The 21,110-nt window shown below is 46.9% G+C and overlaps 1 protein-coding gene across 5 annotated transcripts; it reads left to right on the plus strand.

Annotated features, from left to right (window-relative positions):
* The first annotated feature begins 3,982 nt into the window (after positions 1-3,982).
* LOC135994001 (serine protease inhibitor Kazal-type 5-like) lies at positions 3,983-20,367 on the plus strand. Of its 5 annotated transcripts, XM_065644252.1 has the most exons (14): positions 3,983-4,075; positions 5,254-5,279; positions 6,355-6,482; positions 6,991-7,057; positions 8,689-8,816; positions 8,958-9,009; positions 11,336-11,466; positions 12,057-12,138; positions 12,648-12,715; positions 13,528-13,618; positions 15,820-15,947; positions 16,314-16,377; positions 19,406-19,458; positions 19,874-19,901. In XM_065644252.1, the coding sequence occupies exons 1-13, from the start codon at positions 4,018-4,020 to the stop codon at positions 19,409-19,411; spliced, it is 1,029 nt and encodes a 342-aa protein (XP_065500324.1). In that variant the 5' UTR covers positions 3,983-4,017; the 3' UTR covers positions 19,412-19,458; positions 19,874-19,901. The 5 variants fall into 5 exon arrangements, with proteins under 5 accessions (XP_065500324.1, XP_065500323.1, XP_065500327.1 ...); XM_065644251.1 differs by lacking the exon at positions 19,406-19,458 and having other exon boundaries at positions 19,874-20,367; XM_065644255.1 differs by lacking the exons at positions 15,820-15,947; positions 16,314-16,377 and having other exon boundaries at positions 19,874-19,910.
* The last annotated feature ends 743 nt before the right edge of the window (positions 20,368-21,110 follow it).

The following is a 21,110-nucleotide window of genomic DNA, read 5'->3' on the forward strand; positions in this document are numbered from 1 at the left end:
ACGAACAGGGGAGCTCTGAGTCATCTTGCTATTGCAGTCCAGAAACTCAAACTCATTTCATTATCTTGGGGCTGACTGGCCAGTTGGCTGATCAGCAACTGGGTTTTGGTCACAGAAGTGCATGCAAGCAGAAGAGCTTTGTCCAGTCTCATGAACCTTGTTCTTGCATGGGATGTGTGTGGATGAGGTGTCTTCCAAGCTGTACTGAGGAGATGGGTGAGACTCGCAGCTCTTCTTGCCGGAGATTCTAGCCCGGGGTGGGTGCATAACTGGGTGTGCCTGGGGGGCAGGAAGGCACCTTGATGTGGTGGTTGCCAGCAGAGATGGGTCCTTTTCCAAGGCACTAGGCAAAATGAACAGAACAGACCCTCTCTGTGGGCAACATTTATGCAGATGCAGCCCAGAAGGTGATGTTAGCATGGCAGCACAATCATCTTCCCTTGATGTTTCTTATTTGACAGCTGCAGATGAACCTGAAGTGAGCTGCAAGGGGCTGTTTGCTGAGAGGCTGATTAAAAATAGGTGAGTGTCCTTAAAGCCCCCGCATTTTGAAATGTCTCACTTTGGAGGTGTAACTCATGAAACACTGCTGAAATTAAGAGCTATGGACTCTGCTTTGGCTGTGAAGGAAAACACCATCTACTCTGGGTTTCCTTTGAAATATGCCAAACAACTGTGCCTCTTTTAGCCTTGAGGATCTCTGGGTTGTGAGAGGGGTGTAGTGGTGGGTTGGAAGAGAGAATTTTCAATATTTCAGAGAAATTACGTGTTCAGCAGTGGTGCTGATGAGGTTTGTCTGAAGGGGAAGAGAGATGGTAGCACCCAGCAATGATGTTGGGTAAAGTCTCCTTAAAACAAAACAACAAACAAACAAAAAACCCCCACACCAAAAAAACCCTCCAAAACCCCCACCCTGGAAACAAAACAAACCCCAACAAACATACCCCTCAACACAAAAAGGCAAAAAAATTCCTCCCAAACCAAAGACCAACAACAACAAAAAAATCCAAACAGCAACAACAGACAACCACCAGCAAAACAAACTTAACCAGTTATACTGCCAGGAAGCTTTCCTTGAAGGGGAAAAAAAAAAAAAAAATCCCAAGGTGATGCTAAACCCATTAGAAAGGGGGTGACCCCATCTTCAAAACAATGCCATGTCACTAAAGGGAAGAAAAACAATTTTCTGAGTGGGCAAAGCATCTCAAATATTGTTTATCTGTAGATACATTCCTGTGCAGTCACAGCCTATGAAGGAGTAACATCAGAAAATGGGAGAATTATCATAGGAAAGGAAGTGTAAGCATGTTCACCACTAATTGGGGTGTAAATCATTTGGCTGCTTATTGGACTCCCTTCCCCATTTTCCTTTGGACCCTGAGGATGGAAATGGTCAATGTCCCCTTTGGCTGTGTCCTGCCCGGCTGGGTGGCTATAGAACTTCCTCCCTAGGACTCCTCATGATCTCTTGAGTTTCTACCTGACAAGAGTTTGTCTAAATTTCATGTAATACTCCCATTTCCTCATGCATTTTCCTAGTTGCTCCTCCATGATTGTTTTTATTCTGTTTCCTGTTTATCTAGCAGCACTTGATAGAAAAATGCACCCAGTGAAAGCTGTGCTATCAAGCATAGCATTGATATATGCTGTTTATTTTTCCAAAATTTTAATCAAGAGATGAACAAAAGGGTCTTTTTAATATCTCTTCTTGCCCTCAGCTGCTTTTCTCAGTGGCATATTGCTTTTCAGTTGTCTGGTGTTATTTTTATATTATCAAGGTGCTGTACTAAACCCACTGCTAAAGCATCAGGATCGTCTCTTCTATGGACCTGATCCCGCAATACAAACTCCTATGGAAAATAATGGGCTGGTTGGATTCCAGTGCAGGACTAAGACTTTGTAAATCCATCAATAAAGACAATCAAGTGAGTCAGGCAAGGTTTATGTTTAATACACTCTTGCTGTCATCCCTCATTATTCTGCTCAGGTTTCCTTTTTGTAACTCAAGCACACAGGAGCAAATCCTTCAAATGATATGAGCCATATGGTTTTGCGGGGTTCTCCCCAACCCCTAACATCACATTTCATAACACTGGTGGTTTTTTCAGGAGGTCGTAGCTATGCAGTACTAATTGGGAAGGAAATCCTTCTTGTTTGTTTTGGGCTTTAGTACTGAACACGGTTCTGGTTTTGGCTTCTCCCACGTGTTGGTGTGGGTATAACTGGGGACAGGGTGCTGCAGTGGTGGGACAATGGGAATGAGCTGCAATGGTCACAGGGCCCATTTGGGGTCAGAACCTGGGTCTCTCTCCTCTTCCTTGGCTCTGCACTGCCAGGCTGGGAGCTGCTCTCACCTGGCCAGCCTGACCAGGTCTGGTACCTACTTTCCTTCCATCAGGAACAGGGTGGTCAGCCAGCCGTCTTAAATCAGGGAATTGTTTCATTTCTCTATAGGAATAGAGCTTTTGGAGGAAAAGAAAATTTTAAAACCGAAAGCCATTTAAAAATGCATTTTCCCTCCCCATACCCAACCAGCAAGGCATGCTTTATCAGGGTAGTTTTATTATCTTCCGGTCAGCCTCCCCCTGATTCCATGCCCAAATACACATACAGAACAGCTCTTCAGATCTGCCATGACCCATTTGTATGACCTTGGACGGTTTACCTTTCTGTTCTGAACTCTTCACTGTGAACCTGCACATGGTTTCCCTTTGAGTTGAAAAGAAACATTAGGGGTGACCACACAGCAAATTGAGACTCTACTTACTTGGCTTTGGCTCCAGTTGTACGCACCGACTGTTCTGATCTGAGAAACGTGGCAGCAATTTATTACTAGGGTTTATAGCTGAACTGAGCTGTGTTGGCCTGTCTGGCCAGACACATACGTCATGCAGAAGTATGTTTTCTTCCTCAGATGGTGCTGACCTGCCCTTGCACAGCTGCAGCCTGCTTGCCTGTGCTTAAGCTCCTCATAGCTCTGGTCTGCTTGACTTTCATTTATCCACCTGTTTCAAACCTTACAAATGACTTCTCTCTCCAAATTCTCTTCTTTTCACAGGAGAACAGGGCACACAGCTTCTTCCCACATAAATCACATTCCGGAACTTTGATGTCATCTGTAATTTCCTTTCTTGAGTCTTCTGAGAAACAACGCACAGTTTGACAACCTTCATTTTTATCTCTTCTTTGCGAGACACCTGAGCAGAGCTACCTTGCTGGACCCTTTAGCACCAATAGCAACGTATCTGTGAGCACTGATTTGTTTGAAGGGCGATATCTATATCAGGAGCATCAAACTCATTTTCACCAGGGGCCACATCAGCCTCGCAATTGCCTTCAAAGGGCCAAATGTAATTTTAGGACTGCATAAATGTATCTACTCCTACACCTCTGATCTATATGTTCTGCCAGGTCCCACGTGGGCAGGGATGGGGATTCGGCAGTATGGCTTTCACATTAGCACAGCTCCTCTGTGAACTGTAGCAATAAACTCAAAGAGTTTCAACAAGGCCTCAAACTTAATGCTTTTCAACCTTGCCTGAATGCTTCTATTCATGTTCATACTGGGGTGCTTTAATAAAAGCAGACTGACTTCTAGAGGTCTTGAGTGACCTGGCCCTCCTGTTGTCTCTGCTGGAGCCAAGTTATCAAAATCCTTTCATCTATTTTGATATATGAAGCTCTGTCTAATGAACCACTCTAAAGATGGCAAGAACTCCTCTGGCTGTGTGCGGAAACCGAAATGATCAATTTATAATTTTCTTACCTTAACAAAATACAGGGAGTGACTCAAATACGTCCCATCCTTATGGAAATTAATTGTGTTAATGGGATCATTAGAATTTAGAGCTACTGTAATCAAACTGGTTTTTGCAGCTAATTATGGTTCTTGGGAAGATTATGTCATAATGAAGGCGGAGAATCTGGTCATCTATATATATGTGATCTGACCTGAGACCTTTCTTTGTGTTTGATTGAGCAATGCACTAATAGAGTCAACACAGGCAAACAGCTGCCATGAAAACAGAAGTTGCTTCGGTGGTCCTTGCTCTGGCATTTTTCTGCTTCTTCTCAGGTTAGTAACTTCTGGTGTTCTCTGTGCTGAAATCTGGGACTGGCAGAGGACACAGCCTGGGACCTCTCCTGAAGACAGTGAGAGGATTAGAGAGCCCTTGTTCTTTAAAAAGCATAGTGGCATAAACAGAAGACAATCATTTTTTACTGTACTGCTTGATTTGATACAAAACATTCTTAATAATGGCTTTTTCTCTTACATGGGAAAATGGTGCAGTTCCACTGGTAGGTGAAAGTATCTGTTTTTAGTAGAGTTAACAGTTTAAGAACAACTGGAGAAAAAACAAAACAACCCCCCAAAACCAAACCACAACAAAAAACCAACTGTGTAAGTGGAGAAATACAAATATCCAACCAGACCGAATTTTCGCGTAGAAAGCTTGACTTTGAACAAAAGTGTAATACGATTTTTGGTAAATTCAGAAAAATGGGGATTTCTTGTCAAGTCTCTTACGAAGGAATGCATTTTTGTATGGCTACAAGAGAGGGGCTTTGGCAGGGATTTAGGCTGGATGCAATGGTCTTTCGCTTTGCTGCCTATTTCTGTTGAAAAAGAGCTAATGGTGGATTTCTTGATGGTTCCCTGTGATGCCACTGATGTAAGAGAAAAGGATGAAGTGTATTATACCAGCTCTAAGGGGCTTAGTAGAAAGAAACTTATATCAGTTACCCACCTGGTGGCTCATTAATTTGGTAATTTGTGTGAAGTACTGCAAATGCAATGGGCCCCGAAAAGGAATTTGAAGGTTTGGACAAACAGTGATATTATGGGCTAGCTCTGGTATCCTAATTCTATCTGAAGATGAAGAAAGTAAAAAACATTTGGGCAAGGTTAATACCACTACCAGGGAAGTGGAGTAGAATAATAAAGAAATGGTTACTGAATAATCCTTGGAACTTGGATTTTAAGCCTGAGAAAAGTAACATGGTAAAGGAGAACACAAAGATGTGAAAAATGGATTGTGCTTTTGCATTTGAATGGCAAAAAGTGCAATGTTCCAGAAACTCTCTAATGCCCAGTCCTTCCTATTGACATACAATAATGCATTGGATTAGCTTTTATCTAGAGGTATTTGGGTGGATTAGGAAACTGCATCAAGTATTTTAATTAAATGCTTTTGATTTAAAATTTCCCATCAAAGATTTTGTATGGTTTCATTGTTGGTTTTTCTGTCACAGATGTTGCCAGCCAAGCTTCGATTAAGGCAAGTCCAACCTTTTCTTTTCTGATTCTCCTTTTGTTTTGCCAGCTACACTGCTTAATGCATGCTCTGAGCAAAATCATTTAGGCAGACTCTACTTTGGATATCGTAATGCTTTTTCAATGATGGAAAAAACAGCAAATTTCTCCTTGTTTAGAGACAATAGTTTTGCAATACAGCAATGGCTCTAGCTGACAGTGTCTGTTTGGTGTGCTATGCTGAGCATATACCCAAACAGCTCTGGGCTGGAAATCTCATGAGAAGAAGTTAGAAATGGCATGAATTGTATTTCTAATAATATTTCAGAATTTTGCTTCTGATCCAGTGGAAACTCTTGCTTCTGATAATTCCCGAGTTTAATAATTAAAAGAATTAAGGAAAGTCCTTTGAGTCTCAAAAAATTACTTGATTCAATGACTGAGAAGTCAGCTCCATTCACATTTTAATGAAACAAGCTCATCTCTCCTTAATAAAGACCCTTTTGGAAAACATAGTAGCCAAAAATAACTAAATGGTTCATTGATTCTCCCTAGTCTGCATTTCAGTTACCCAGCAGAGGAGGCAATTGGTTGCTGCAGCATTACACATTATTACCGCTCTGCACCCTAAGAGGATTGTACTTTTCTGTGCTTCGCTCTTGCACCTGAATCGCTCTTCAGTCACTCTGGTCGACTCATTACTCTTGCATCCTACTGGCACTTCTAGGGCTATATTTTCTGCTCTTGAATAACTTTATAATGTAGAGTCCTCCCCTGCAGTGAGCAGCAATTTGCAGCTGTATGCAAATTAAATAGGTGGTATTTTTCCTATGAATAATGGCCCTTGCAATGGGCTTTGAACTCTTGTCTTTTCTGCCTTGGGAACCCCGAGCAGGGCTCTGGATGCAGCCTGTACCGCGTGTGGTGTGTGACAAGAGATGGGGATCAGGACGGTGGTCGCCTCGGGGCTGGTGTGAACAGGCTATTGCTGCTGACAGCACGTAGCCCACCCAAGGAGCTTAAATGTCAGTGAACCGTTCTCAGGATCTCACTGGCCTCTGAGGGAGCTGGCACTGACTGTCCTCCTCTGTGCTTTTCAGAACGAGTGCATGAAAATTTGGTCGCTTCTGCGCAGTGGGAAGTTTTCCTGTCCCACCAGCAAGGAGCTGGTCAGGAGCCCGGATGGCAAAGCCGACCTCAACAAGTGCCTGATGTGCCAAAGGCTGATGTGAGTATCAGCCGTTCACTGGCTCCAGTGGCTGTCCTGCCCATCCACAGCATGTCCTCTCCTCCTGTAGCAAAGAGCCCACTCTCAGGAGGCTCCATGGTGTAAAATCGTAGTCTTGGGCCAGACAGACCAGTTAGTGGCTCTTCATCAAACCTATGAACACAGTAGCTCTCTTCAGCTCCTCATGCAGAGGGAACATGCTGCAGGGTGCAAGGAGCAAATCGGAGGTGAAAACATACATGGATTCAGTACCACGTTTCTATAAATTAATAGGATGGAAACACCTGGATGTTAGGCAGAGAGAAAGGATGACAAAACGCCCCCAGTGCAGAGATGCTAAACACCCCAGATGTGTCTCACTGAGCCAGAGCCCCAGTGCTGGTCCGTCCTGCTGCCTTGTGCAATGGGGAGGTGGGGTTGGCAGGGCTGGCCTTTGATCACCAGCTGTTTTGTTTTTATGTCCGAAGACTGCACGCTGCCCTGTCACTCACGCCTCCCTTTCTTGCAGGGAAAGAGACTCAAAAGACAAAGGGAGTGGTGGAGAGGCGAACAGGAATGTGAACTCCTTGGGAGAGGTGAGGTGAAACATCGCTACCGAAGCCAGTTTTATCGGGTGCCGGGGGCAGGATGATGCACTGGCGTTGCGTCTCCTGCCTCTGACCCACTTGCTGAGTGCGTTTCATTGTCTGCGGCATGGGAAACGCTGGCTTGGCCGTTGGGAAGCGCCCAGAAATGGGAGCAGGGCAAAAACGCTCTGCCTCGGCAAGAGGGGCTGAAGGAGTGTGAGGTTCCCTGCCACCCACCAGCATAAAAAGAATCAAAACTCCTCACGGCCGCTCCCAGGCAATCTAGTCCCTATCAGGCAATTACTGACCCAGAACATATGGCCTGTGCCTGGCCCAACGCACAGGCTAAGGAGGATACCTGCCTGTTTATAAGGCCCATCGTTGGCATCTGACAAATAATTAAGAGCAATGATGGTGCATGTGAGCTGTGACTAGGGTGGGGTGTGGGAGCAGACTGGCTCTAATTGTCCCCTGTTTATCTTGTTGATGCACCTGGCAGGTTTCTTTTACCCACAGTTGTTTTTTATAGATAGCAGGCCTTTATGTGGACAGACTTGGCTTTTTGGGCCTTGAGTTTTTATTCTAGATAGGAGTGAGCTGGCTTCCATCAGATAGTGTTGGTTGCAGTGATTTATTCTTTTTTTTGTACATCTTGTTAAGCGGGGTAACTTTCTACCTCTTGTGTGTCTGGGCAATTTAAAGGCTTTGTGAAGCATAGCCGTCCTAAGGAAGATATTTTTTTTAAACACCTGACTTGTCGAAGTGTGGTCCTGAAGGCGGAAGGACAGTTTCACTGTATCAGGAGAAGACCTACGCTGAATTTTTGTTCAGTATAGATTTTCTGTCTGGCTTTTGGCAAGTAATTTTCTAGGCTTGACTTCCCCATCTGCAGAGCTGGGATAAGTTATCAAACTACCTCCTCTACACAGTGTGAGGGGGAAAAAATGTATAACCTTAAAAGTCCTACATAAAAGAACCTAAAGACTTTACATGTAGCATGTGTTTCTTATGCTACAAACCTGCTTGTGTGCCCTGAAAGTTATAGGAAAGCTGCTCAGAGGGAAGTAAAGACCAGGCTAAAATCCTTAAGCAGGTTTTGCTACAAAAGCCTTTTGAGAAACAGTCCTTTGGTTCAATTAATGCATAATGTCATGTTAAGTAGAAGGTAAAAATGCCCACCTCTAGCATTCCTGGGAATGTGAGGTGTGCAAGGATTTTTTTTTTTAATGCCTGCAACTTCATCTTTTTACTGTGCATGGATTTTACAATTCTTGGTAGTGTATGCTCCCATGAGAGATGGGAAAACTGACTTTCTCATTCAAAATTCACCGAGAAATTGTAGCTTTTATACTTAGAGCAGCACCTCAGGCCTTCAGGCAGGCTCTTGCATGTCTTATCTATTAGAAATAAGGTTATCCAGGATGAAAAAGGCAAATCTGCTCTTCTAAACATACTGATTTATTTGTTTGTTGCATGCCGTAGTTAAGAGAACACAACAGGAAAATGATGGTTTTCCACTGAGTTATGCCTCAAGGAAATAAAATAGTGTTTGAAATGTAATTCATTGAGTGGATAATCCTTTGTGGTTTTGTGGGAAATGCATGTCTCTGTGTCAACCCATGCTCTTGGCATTTCCACAGGATGACTGCCGAGAGTTTCAGGATCTGTTCAAGCATGGGAAACTTACCTGCACCAGAGAAAATGACCCAGTCCGGGATTCCTCTGGGAAGCAACACAGCAATAAGTGCATCATGTGTGCAGAGAAGTTGTGAGTAGAGGAAAAAAACCAAAACCAAAAGCCTTCTGGCTGCTGATGGGATCACCTGCCCCTCCTGCAGCTGATGCCAGGAAAACCTCTCACTCCCTGGAGCCCCCTGGCATTCACTTTCTCATCTTGCTTCTCTTCCAGCAAAAGGGAGAATGAACAGAAGCTTTCTAAAAACAGACAAGGAAAAGATGAGGTGAGATTAAAGTATTAAGTAGGTTAATATTAAACTTCATTGTATTTTCACCCAAGATAAAGAAAAGGCAATATTATTCTGCTCAGTTGTTCTGTCTCCACTGATTTAATTTTGAGATCCACTTTCCTTTCCCTCCTTATTTCTTGTTCATACTCCTGATTCCCCAAGTGAACAACTTGTGCCTGAACATTGTGGTCTGTCCCACTGACCTGTGGATATAGGGACAGGCAAATCCCATCCGAGTGAGAAACCAAGTGTGCTGCACTGTCCTGAAACCTGGCTCAAGGGTGGAGAAGCCAGTGCTGCTGAGGCTGCTAATTAGGCAAAAAAGAAAAATAGGGGTGAAAAGGTCTATATCTGAACTCTGCAAAACTCCAGAGAATGTTGCGTTCCTGGGGGAAAGCTCAGCCCTGGTCCTGTGGCTCAGTTTTAGCTTTTCTTGTTGGAAATATTGTTCTCACAGAGCTACCATTCACCACCCTTGTCCTGTCACCCTGCAGCCACCACGTCCCTGCACACTGATGCTTTGCTGGCAAAAGCAGCTCTGTGAAGGGGGGAAAGTCCCTTTCTGATACTTACCTTTTGATTTCTGCTATGGTAGGGACTGGTGCAGTGCCCTTAAGCCTCAGTCTTGGGGATAATCCTGTTTCAGTGCTTTTGCTAATGACTTTGGCTCAAAAAAACTAGAAGTGTAAGTGAAATTTGCTGATGGCAAAGCTGGGAGGCAGCATCAACAGAGGAGGATCAGCAGATCACTCAGGACTAATTGGATAGTGCTGAGGTCTGGAGTAATAGAAACAAGATAAAATGTAATAACAGTGCGAGATGACACAGTCAGTGATTAACAAGAATTCCTGCTTGTCGGTTAGAAGTGACAAAGGATAAGAAAGCCCTGCATTTATTAGTGGGTCAGGGATGTGACAGACCATGAAAAAGGCAAATGCAAGTCTTGAATGTACTCAGCGAGGTTTTTGCAGCAGAGGTTGGGAAGCTAACAGAGCTCTAGAAATGCTAGTTCAAAGGGAGACTGAGAGAGGCTATTAGGGGAAGGTGAATCTGTCTTAGAGGCAGAGGATCAGTGTTGAGCTGGGCTGGCCTCAGGGAATGAGGCACAGGAGGGCTGGGAGAGCTTTCCTGGGCTTGCTAGGGAGGGAAAGCATCACCTGAACTGCACAGGGGTGTACAAATGTGTGGGTGATGGGGAGAAGCAGTGAGGCTCCCAGGGAGCCGCTCTGAATTGGGGTGCAATATTTGTTTCTGATGGGAGCAATGCAACATGGGTGCTGGGTGCAGCAGGTGCAGGCTCATTCTGGGCTGGATCATCTCTCCTCCTACCCGTGGCTTAGTTGGCTCTAGGGAAATGTGGGGCTTTGTACTCTGAGCGTTTTGCCAGTGTTAGTCCAGTAGCAAATCTGGGGAGCCAGAGGCTGAGGTGCCCCAGGAGGGATGCAGGACACAGTGCTGGGGAGATCCTTCCATGCCAGGGAGGATGAGATGCTGGAAACTTCCGAGTGAAGCAGAGGATGAAGCCAGTAACCTGGTAAGGACCTTAATGCAAGCTGGCCAAAACTCTCCTGTACACAAAATAGGCAGAAAACTGCAGAGGTTGAAACCTATTTGTTTAAAAAAAAAAAAAAAGATGAGATTCAGTTACCTATCCTCTGTACTTGCTATTTTGGAATCTGCTAATGCAGTGTCTGACATAATTGAAATTATGGGGATTGAATGTTTACATCCATGTTATGTAACAGGGGCAAATTAACTTGGTTTCTGTACAGTGATTTTGAACAGAGAACAAGTTAATCATCCACTCTCCAAACAACCTTCCACTGCTCATGGACTACTAAGTATGTTTGCATTGTGATTTTGTTTTAACTGGTGCTTCTTGATTGACATGTCCCAAAGTGTTGGTTTTGGGGGCACTACTTGCTTTGTAAATGGAATTATATGAGCTATGATCTGGGAAAAGGCTGTAGCTGTGTATTAAGGATGCTGGGAGAAGTGGGAGGGACTTCATTACTGTATTGGTCACATCACTGGCATGCTTTGGATAGCCCAGCAAGGAGAATAATAATTAGTTGGACTGTAGTAGAAAACTCCCAACACGTGCTGTGCAGGCAGAGGGACCCATAATTTTTCTGACTCACTCCTCTGTTTATATACTAAGTGGTTGGTACTGCACACCCTCTCTCGCCCACACCCAGGCTCTCTTGTGATGCGTTTGTGATGGTTCAATACATTCCTGGCAGGAAACCCTAGGTTTCTAAGAATCAGATCAATAAGGGAAGGAGGACAGGTTGTCTTAACCACTGCCTTCCTTCTGCAGGACAACTGCAGAGAGTATCGTGCCCAGTATGAAGCGAGTGGACGACTGTCCTGCACGAGGGAGAATGACCCGGTTCGGGATTCCTCTGGCAAGCAGCACACCAACAAATGTCTCATGTGCGCTGAGAAGTTGTGAGTACAGCTCCCTCTGAGCAACAGCAGCAAAGAGGGAAACCTTCTGCTGCAGCTTCTGCCTGTGGAGCTGCATCTGGGTGATGCCTGAGAGAGAGTCCAGAATCCCAGCAGCCCTCCAAGAGATGCTCCGGCAGTAGGGCTCCAGCCATTGCCCCTCTTCCCACTTCCCTTCAGTGCAAAGGGCCCAGGGGCAGGTGAGAAGCAGCATGGAGTAGAGGAGGAGAAGCAGGGTTGATAGAGAGCAACCCCTTTCCCAGGGGACTGTCAGGTGCAGGCAGCTCCTGAGGAGTTTCCCACGTGTGTACTTTGCCTTCCACATGCTCTCTCTCTCCTCCCATAGAGCATATGCAGGAGCAGCCCTGATATGAAAGCAGCCACCTGGATCCAGGATGTAGCATACAGTGGGAATGGTGAGGAGAAGGGAGAAGGTTTAGGGGTGGGAATTAGGAACAGGACCACCAGGAACAGGGATTGTGGATGGGGAGGTGGTGCCTACTGGCATGATGCTGGCTTATGGGGCAGCCCCCGGTCCTAGTGGCACTCTCACTGCCATAGTGCTCCCTTTCCTTTCTCTCCCCTTTTTCCAGCAAAAAGGAAGCCCAAAGAGGGGGTCAGTCTGGTGGAACTGTCCAGCGCAACAAACCGCTCACTTCAGAGAGGACAAAGCAGGTGAGGTGGAGCTTGGAGCCTGCCCTGAGCTCAGAAGGGGGCTGGTGAGAGTCTGGGATCCTGGTGGCCAGGGACTGTCTGTGGTCAGCCTGGGGTCACCATGGTGCTTGGGATGCTGGAGCCAGCTAACAGTGGGGGAGAAGCAGGTTGTATTGTGAAGCCTCCCTCATTCATGGGATGGACCTGAGTATGAGCACACAAAGTGGGCATGTTTGGACCTGGCAGAATAACCCCTCTTGCTTTCCCAGTGTTTTGATGCTATATGTGAGCTAAAGGGCAGGTTCAGACTCTTCACAATCCTGTCTGCTCTCAGATGGTAACATTTGGTGGGTGTTAAAGCCTGTATGGAGCAAGCATCAAACCTGCTTTTCCAGAAACAGCCTTGTGATTCCCTGGGCCTGAGAGGAGGAGTGGGGAGGACAGGAGCTGCTTTAGCTTCGCTTTCTCTCTAGTTGTATAAAAGCATTTTCTGTGCTTGGTTGTTAAATGTGACCCTGCCCCTTTTGCAGAAGAACTGCAGTGGTTCGGGGTCACAGCAGAGTGTCAATGACAGACGTCCCTACTCTTCGAATAGAGGGTGAGTAGAGCAGTGCTTGAGGTGGCAGCCTGTCCCCTCAACCACCCCACAAGCCCTGGCACTGGTTTTTGCTCCTATGTGTTTTTGTTTCCTAGGGGTGGTTAGGAGGTTAATTGGATCAGGAGTGGTTCAGCAGCACACAAGTGGCACTGTCTGGGATGGAGAATTGACCGCTGTGCTGTTTGGTGCTCAGTACAGCACTTCTCCCTGCTGGCTAAGCCAGTGATGGGGAAGAGACATGTAGAGTGGGGCATGATTCTGGTGTAACCTTTTGCTCCTTTTTGTCCTTGACCCTCCTATGTGTGAAGCACCAGTGATTACTGTACTCAATCTCCCTCAGGACAGCTTTGCCCAGCAAACCCTGTCTCCTGGCAGGGCACACGTGTCTGCCTGGCTGTGGCTCATCCTCACCTGCTGGCTTGGAGGCAATGCCTGGTGCACCACGTGCTTTCTGGGCACTGCTCAGGCACTCCTGTTTGTTTTATAGCTGCTGGACCAGCTGCTGATTTTTTCAGATTCTTTGTTGGGTATCTCTGAGATTTCTTGCTTTTGGCTGGTGCAGTCCCTTCATCTCCTCACCCACCAAGTGATGCCAGCAGGCACAGGGGTGCAGGGCCCCAGGGTGGTGATGCACTTGGGCTGAGCACAGGGCAGGGTTTATCCTCCCTGTTGGTATGTGGCGGGGGGCTTCTCACCCTCTCAAGCAGCTTCCCAAGGGCTCTGGCAGTCTGTGGGGAGGGTGGTTTGCACCGTGCTCCCCCTATTCTGGAGGGGAGGTGTGATGAGCTGCTTTTCTGCTCTTTCCCTGTCAGCCCACAAGGAAGCGTGGCTCAGCATGGCAAGAACTGCAACCGAGGACCTGGTCAGAAAGCGCAGAGCAGAGACACCAGCGCCTACCAGCTGGTAAACCCACCTCCTGCATCTCAGACGGTAGCTGCACGGGCAGAAATGGGGGCCTCTCCTGTGGGGTGCTCCTCTGGTGCTGAGCCCCCCTGGCTCCTTTCCCAGCGGCTGCTCCTGTTCCTGCTGTGACCCTAAAGCTTCTCACTTGGCCCCATGTCCTTGGAAGGGTTTGAATGAGTGAAAGCATCTATATATCCTGATGCCACCTCCTGCATGTTGGGAAGGTGCTGAGTCAAAGGCCGTGGCTGGCGCAGGGTGATGGGGCTGACCAGGGGATGAGGGTAAGGTTGGCAGGGGAAGGGAGTGCTAAAGGGCGAAACACTGAGCAATAGATTGTAACTGAATATGGAATAACATGGGAGGAAGATGGGGGTGTCTGCTCTCCCTTGTCTCCATGGAAAGAAAATGCAATAGTTTCAGCAAAGCTAAAAGTGGAAAGTATGAAGCTAATAAGAGAAAATAAGTTACTGTAAAAAGGGTGACTAAACTGTGGATCTCGCTGGTACAGGGTGTTGTCAAGAGCTAGGATAGTTAACAAAATGACCTGATGTTTTCATCTCTCCAGTATTTACACACAGTAATTTGAATAATATTTTGGAAGGGATAGGCAATGTGTTTCTGTGGGACTGGAGGGACCTTACTACAAATGTTCTTAACTCTCTCTGAAGCCTCTGTCACTGACTGCTTTTGGAAAAGGCATGTTTGAGTAAAAAAATCTTGGCAGGTGGTTCAGGTACAGCAATTTTGGTGCATTCCGGAGGAAGCATTAGGCGTAATAACTCCAGTCTGCTTCAGGGCTTAGTGGTATTTCCTGGTAGTGCTAGAGGAGGAGTGGATGCCGATGAGCCTGACTGAGAGGTGATTCAGAGAGCAGATCTGCTCCTCTGCTCTTTCCAGACCCACCTGTGGGTTTTGTCACAGGCAGCTCCAATTCCTCAGAGCCAAAGGAGTGGTGGCACTGGCTGCTGGGACCCGTGGTATGTGAGGCTGCTGGTGGGGTGGCTGCCTGCCCTTGGGCAGTAATGCAGGCAGCAATGTCTGGTGCATAGGAAAGCACCTGGCAGTGAATTGCTAAGGTCAGCATTGTCTGCCTTCATGTCATTGGTTATTACCCAGATGAGAAAGGAAGCAGCACATTAATGAAATTAGCAAGTGATGTTTAGCCAGCAGGTGCTATCACAGCACCCCAATGTTACCAAACCCCCTGTGCCACCCACTGTGAAACCTTCCTTCCCTGTGGTGCTTCCCCTCCCATGGTGCTGTTGATAAACCATCAGTTTGTGCTAAAGGGTGCATCTCCAGGTGGGACAGGAGGTGAGATCTCACTGTCCCAGCTGCAGCTCTCCTCCAACTGCACCACTGGCAGGTGTTGTGATGTGTTTTGTAGCATCTGGAGAAGGGGATGGGAACCCATTAGTCACTCCTTTGTCTTGGTCTTTCTTCAACACCTGGAGCCAGGGTGGATGGCCAGGCTGTGTGTGCGCCCGGGCTGCAATATCTCGGACCTCTGCTGCTTGAAATTTGCTATGACCCTGCAAACGCCCACCCCGGCATGATGGTAGGATGGAGACCTAAGTGCGACAGGTTTTTTTTTTTTTGGGTCTGCTACTCCTTGTGCTGTGAGTTTGTCCTGCTTGTACCATGTGTGGTTTGTAAGTAAAGTTGTTTCTGTTCCCGTTGTCACACTTGAGAGGAAACAAGAGGGCAACTTAATTAGTCGTAGCTGCTTGTATATGCTTATGTCTCTTTATTCAGTGGGTGTCAGAAGTTGTGCTGTGTTCCCTCAGACAGTGGGAACCTGCTGTAGAGATTTATTTTTTAATTTTTTTTCTTTAATTGTGGACAATGGGTTTCATCTTCATTCTTGGAGATGAAATGGCATCAAAGCCTGGATAAGGACAACTAGGGACAGGTGGCAGAAGTTTTCATCTTCTTGTGGACCCCCAGTGAGAGAAATAGACCTGCTTGGACCAAGGTGGATCAGATGAGTGGGTCTGTGCCTGGCACTGGTGCAGGGAGGGCTCTGCCCCCAAAAGCTTGGCTGGCTGGTCCAACAAGAGACACCATCTCTGTACAAGCCTGGACTTGCTGCAGGACAGAGGAGCCCCATGGCAAGTCTTGGTTTGTAAGCGCTTTTAAGTTGTGTAAAGGAGGGTCTTGCAAGTGAACCAGCACCAAATGTGATTTCTTTCTCTCTTCAGCTGGACTGTGATCGGATTCTGCACGGGGTAAAGGGTGGAAGGATTTTCTGCAGCAAATCCTCACAACCAGTCTGTGGCACTGATGGGAAAACATACAAAAATGAATGTGACTTGTGTTCAGCTGCCATGTGAGTAGGCGGAGAGATTTCAGTAATACAGGGCCATGCACCATTCCCGAGTGTCTTTTGCAGCACAGTGTTTGTTTTGATGTATCATGACTCACTATCAAGTGTGTCCTTGGTGCCTTGCTGTTAAGCAAACATAGATCAAAATGTCTGAGATTAATCCGATGACAGCTAATTAAGATACACAAGTTTCCAGAGTCCCCTATTCCCTTTCTGCCCGATGCTAAGACTGTTCGGGGAGTAATAAATGCCATCACATTGGAAGTAGCATCAAAGCATTAAGGAGTCCACAGAGGACTGTCATACCGATGGCAGAGAGCTGTGACGTTGCAAGTGAATAATAAGCAATGTCTTGTCCTCACTTTGCAGGAGAGCATCAAACTACATCACGGTAAACTATCGAGGTGAATGCCGAAAGCCTGGCCCTGAAGTGGTAAGCGGCATGCCACGGCTGGGCTGGGGAAACGTCGATCTTTTCCTTTCCCCTTGTGAAAATCCCCCGTTGGCACCATCTCAGCTTGTGGGGGCCTGATCCAGGCAGCCACAATGGAGAGTGACAACTGAGAATGTCACAGTCAGTCACCAGCTGCCCTGCTGTGCTCTTCAGCAGTAGATGGGGGACAACACAGTGACCTGCAGGCAGGTTAACTAACAGGTTAATTGAATGAACAAGTTAACTGGGCTAAAGGGTTAAAGACATGCTCTATAGCTGCTCTTCAGCCATGCAGTGCAGCATGCTCTGGTACCCTTAGGGTCAGCTCAAGGAGTCCTGCAGGGTGGGATGGCTTGGTTGTACCACAGGCTGGGAAGGAACAGGGGTATCAGAGCCCTCTATCTTCTCTCTTACTTTTCCCTGTGGTGCGATGTTGCTGACAGGTGGAGAAATGGCCACCCAAAGTGCCTGTTAGTTCATGTAGCATCCCATTTCTCACTCAAAGTGCATGCTGGGGAGCCAGCCCGGCCCTTGCGTCTATGGTGGGATCATTAGAGCCCCCAAAGTAGGGTGCTTGTTATCCAGATGTTTAAATACAGGTTCAGACTGGATTTAATATATAACCTGGGCATAGTCTCCGTGTTTTACTGAGAATGTATAGTAGGAGAGTGACATGTCTGGGAAAATATTTGGCTTTCCCACCGGGACTTTGAGACCAGACTGTGTAAACCATAAAGCTCTCACTTCCCAAATAATATCCAGAGAGATGGCTGGAAAATATTATTTGCTAAGTGGCATACTTTTGGGGAAAGGTCTTGAGCCTTGGCATCTTGTGTGATCCCACATAGCAGATGAGTTAAATATTTCTCAGTTGTTCTTGGTCTTTCCCCCAGTGGAAGCTTGGCAGTCTCCAGCACTTTGATTTGCAGCCAGGGTCTCCCAGTTTGCATCTCTTGAGTGTGCGAGGTTCCCTGTAGCACCGAGGGACTGTCCTCTGGGTTGGAATGAGCTCTTAAACTGAATATTCATCGCCAGGAAAACAGAGAATCAAAATATTGAACCAACTGAAGAGAGATTCTGTAACATTTTGGATAGGAGCTTTGGCTTGTGAATATGAATTTGGTATCAACATGTGTGTAGGCAATGAAGACCTTTTCTGTGTAACGGCCATCGTGCCATAGCGTCATACTGTGCCGCCTTCTGCTTGATGCCAGCAGATCCCCAAAACACCCCAGTTCCTCTTCCCCTCTTCTGTAAAGCAGCTCAATGCTCTCAACTTTGTTTCAAGTTGAAGAAATTGTAGTGCAGAGAGAAACAGTTTTACCTGTGATAATACTGGAGGATTTTGTCTTGACCTTTAGTGCGATGGAGCCACTGTTGGCTTGTGTATTCTGGGGGCGCAGGGAGACCAGGCACTACACAAGATGAGGTTTGGTATACCATGGTGACTGAAAAATGGAGAGGATTCCCATAAAACTGTGCCTGGTCTGGAATTCCTTACTGGTTTGTGTTTTACCAAGTTGTTACAGCTCTCAAGCCTTTGCAATTAGAGGAATATGCCATTTACTGAAAGTCAGACAGCTTGTAGCTATATTAAGAGTTCCAAGGAGAGTTGGATGCAATTAAAAGGGAAAGTGATAAGCTTTTTCCTTGGGGCAAAAAAAGCCAAATGTAAACCCCCACACACGATGACTTATTCTTTACTTATGTATATTATGTCACCTTGAGAATCAGACTACAAATTTCTGGAAGCTTAGGAACAATGGACAGAGCAGTATTATTTTCAGCACTGAAATTCATGGTCACTTGCTGTATAATGAATTCTTCTTTCCACTGAAGATCCAGGCACTCAATATATGCTTCTAAAACCCAGAGGAAGCCAGCTCCAGCAGTGATTTTTGGCATCAGAAATGGCTTTAGACGGTTGCAATGTGCAGAATGAAAATGCAAAGGCCTCTCTTTAAACTTTGGAGGAAGATAAGAAATTGTTACCCAGAAATGTAATAATTTCTTGAGTTGTATTTTGAAATTATCCATGAAGGAGCTGGGTAGCCTTACAAAGTGTGTGTGTCCAAGCTGCCTCATGCCTTGTGGCTCAGTGTCTGCATCCACTCCTGCCAGCAAAGCTTCTGCTGGATTTCCATGTGTTTCTGGTAACTCTCCCCGCCTGGTACCCAGGTTGCCATCAGGGCAGGGTGCTTGCAGGAAGGGATGGGAGCAGAGTGATTTGGGAGAGATCTGACATCAAAGGGTGTATCTGCACACTGCTGTGGTGGAAAACCTGCTGCAGAGAGAGCCCGTCCCCAGGGCCTCGGGCTGGCTGGTGTCCAGGCTCAGCACCTTCCCCAGCTCATCTGTGCCATAAACAAATTCCTTTGATCCCATGCTGTTTTACTGCAGATGAATGTAAGTCTGAGTCCTGGGTATCTTTTTTGACACCTTTTTTTGTTAAGCTAGCTGGCCACAAGGTCCTGCAGTGCTAAGTTGTATAGGTGAATCAATTGTGGGCCTTCCCAGTACATTTCACTTTTAATGCTTCCTATCTTGCAGTTCTTTTACTTGTTCAAAGGTTTCTCCACAAATCACTTGCATGATAGTCCCCAGTCTGCCCACATCAGTTGATAGGTCAGGGGGAAAAAGGGGATATCCAGTTTCTACTCTTTTAATCTGTTTCTCGACAAATGGATAACTCCCAGGTTTGCAATGGGAAAGTCCTGGCTTTCTTACAGTGCTCTTTATTTTGTCATCCTTCTTTTTAAGGTGGCAGAAGGAGGAAAAAAAGAACAGGACCTCTCCCAGCTAGGTAGTAGGTGGGGAAAGTACCTAGTTCAGGCTGAAGTTAGTCTTGTTTTCCAAGGCTGGCAGGGACCCAGCCTGCCTGCCCTGGTGCCAGGCTCTGCTGCCGTTGTTTCATGTGGCCGCTGAACTGGCTGGAGGGGCTGTCACACTGACACCAATGCTCTGCAAGTGTCACAGAGCATCCCCAAACATGACCACTGGACTTATTTTTTTTGCTCTTTCTTTCCAGGAGTAATGTAGTTCAGACTGGCAGCAAACACCAGGGACCAGCTGTGACTAAAGGTACAGAGAGAGGGGCAGTGATTTTAGCCCCTCTTGGCTAGCCTGTCCTTGGGAGTTTGTGTTTCAAAGGAGCTGGGGCAAAGGGCTTTGCGGCGGGTTTTTTCCCCTCTCGCCACAGCCAGAGGATGGTGGAGCTGAGCTCATGAGAATGTGCAAACTTTCTAGTGCCTGCAGCAGTGGGCTCTGCCCATTTCTTTTCTCCCTGGCTCTGGTTTTTCAGCCGAGCTGTTCCTACAGAGAAGGGAGGACACTGGCAGAACAGCGTGCTGCTGTCCCCCATCGTGCGGTGACAGAGGTGGCTCAGAGACCCTATAGAGCATGGGAGCATCACAGCTTTGAGGTCTCCTTGTGGTCCTCTCAGGTTCCTTTGCCTTCTGGGACTATAGTAATAACTTGTCTCCTTCTGTCTCCTTAGGGCAAGTAAAGGAAAAGTTGATGTCGAGCTGCTGAGTCTCCAGGGCTGCCTTCATCCCCTTCTGCAGTGAATGGGGCCCATCCTTGCTCAGGTGGAGGGTGAAGGGCTGTGGGGACCCACTGGTGTCTTCCCAGGTCCACCCCACGCGTGCCGTTGCGGTCTCTGCTGCCTCGCTGTGTCTTAGCGTGCTTCTACAATAAAGATAACTCTGCAGCTTCATGTCACTTCTCTTCACTAAGCCTCGTGGGAGGGACACACGAGTCCCCACTCTGGTTTTACACCACATGTCCCTTAGGCAATAAGCACAGAGGCCCCTGGGGTGCAGCAGCTGCTGTAAATACCTGGTGAAGATGTTGGACCTGAGGAGAAAGAGTGTGGTCTGGGGTTTTGTGAGGAGGGATCAGGTTCTCTCTGACTCAGTGTGGTCTTGGGTCAATCACTTCACCACGCTTTCAGCCCTTTTCCCTTGCCTGTAAAATGAACATTAAAACATACTTACCTACCTCAGAGGGTTGTTTTGAGACTTAATCAGTTTAAATCTGGAAACCCACAGGGGAAAACGGGTTTTAAAGCACCCCACGTATTGGGCTGGCAGTTTAACTGTCGCACTAAGTGTCCCTCTTCCAGCTGCCTCATCTGAGACACTGGGAAATCCAGACCACTTTGAGCGGCTGTGGGCAGCAGATACACCTTGACTGGTCATGTTAGGTGGTGTGCTGAGCCTTGCCCTCGTAAAGCTGGAGCTGGGGACACAGCTGGGAAGGTCTCTGGGATTGGGGGGTGTGAATATGGCCAGCAGCATTTCTTGTCCCTAGAGGACAGAAGCACTGATGGCACCCTTGAGGTGGTGCTGGTGGCCAAGCAGAAAGCTCAGCCACCTTGGTGGTCCATGGGCCATCACCCTGTGCTTTTGGGTCACCCTTCTGCCTTGGCTTGAACTTCCTTCCCTGAACAAGGCCCTGTGGGCACAGGGGCTCAGCCAGTGCCCGTCTCAGGAGCCACCTTTTTCATGGTCTTTCCTTCGGGGTCCTGGTGCTATGGGGAAAATGGTGATGTGAGAAATTCCATCGTGTTGAATGGTTTAAGCTATTCAAGGAGAAGTATCATTGTTTTGGGATGCAACTGATGTACAGGCAGCTCTAACTCTTTTTAGGACAAAGCCAGGTCTTTGAGCTGAAAGCTCCCCTGGCTAGTTGGGGGCAACACATCAGAAAGTGGGGTGGAATTTGCAGAGCAG

The sequence above is a fragment of the Caloenas nicobarica genome, chromosome 13, assembly GCF_036013445.1.
Source record: "Caloenas nicobarica isolate bCalNic1 chromosome 13, bCalNic1.hap1, whole genome shotgun sequence".
In the NCBI taxonomy this organism is placed as follows: domain Eukaryota; kingdom Metazoa; phylum Chordata; class Aves; order Columbiformes; family Columbidae; genus Caloenas; species Caloenas nicobarica.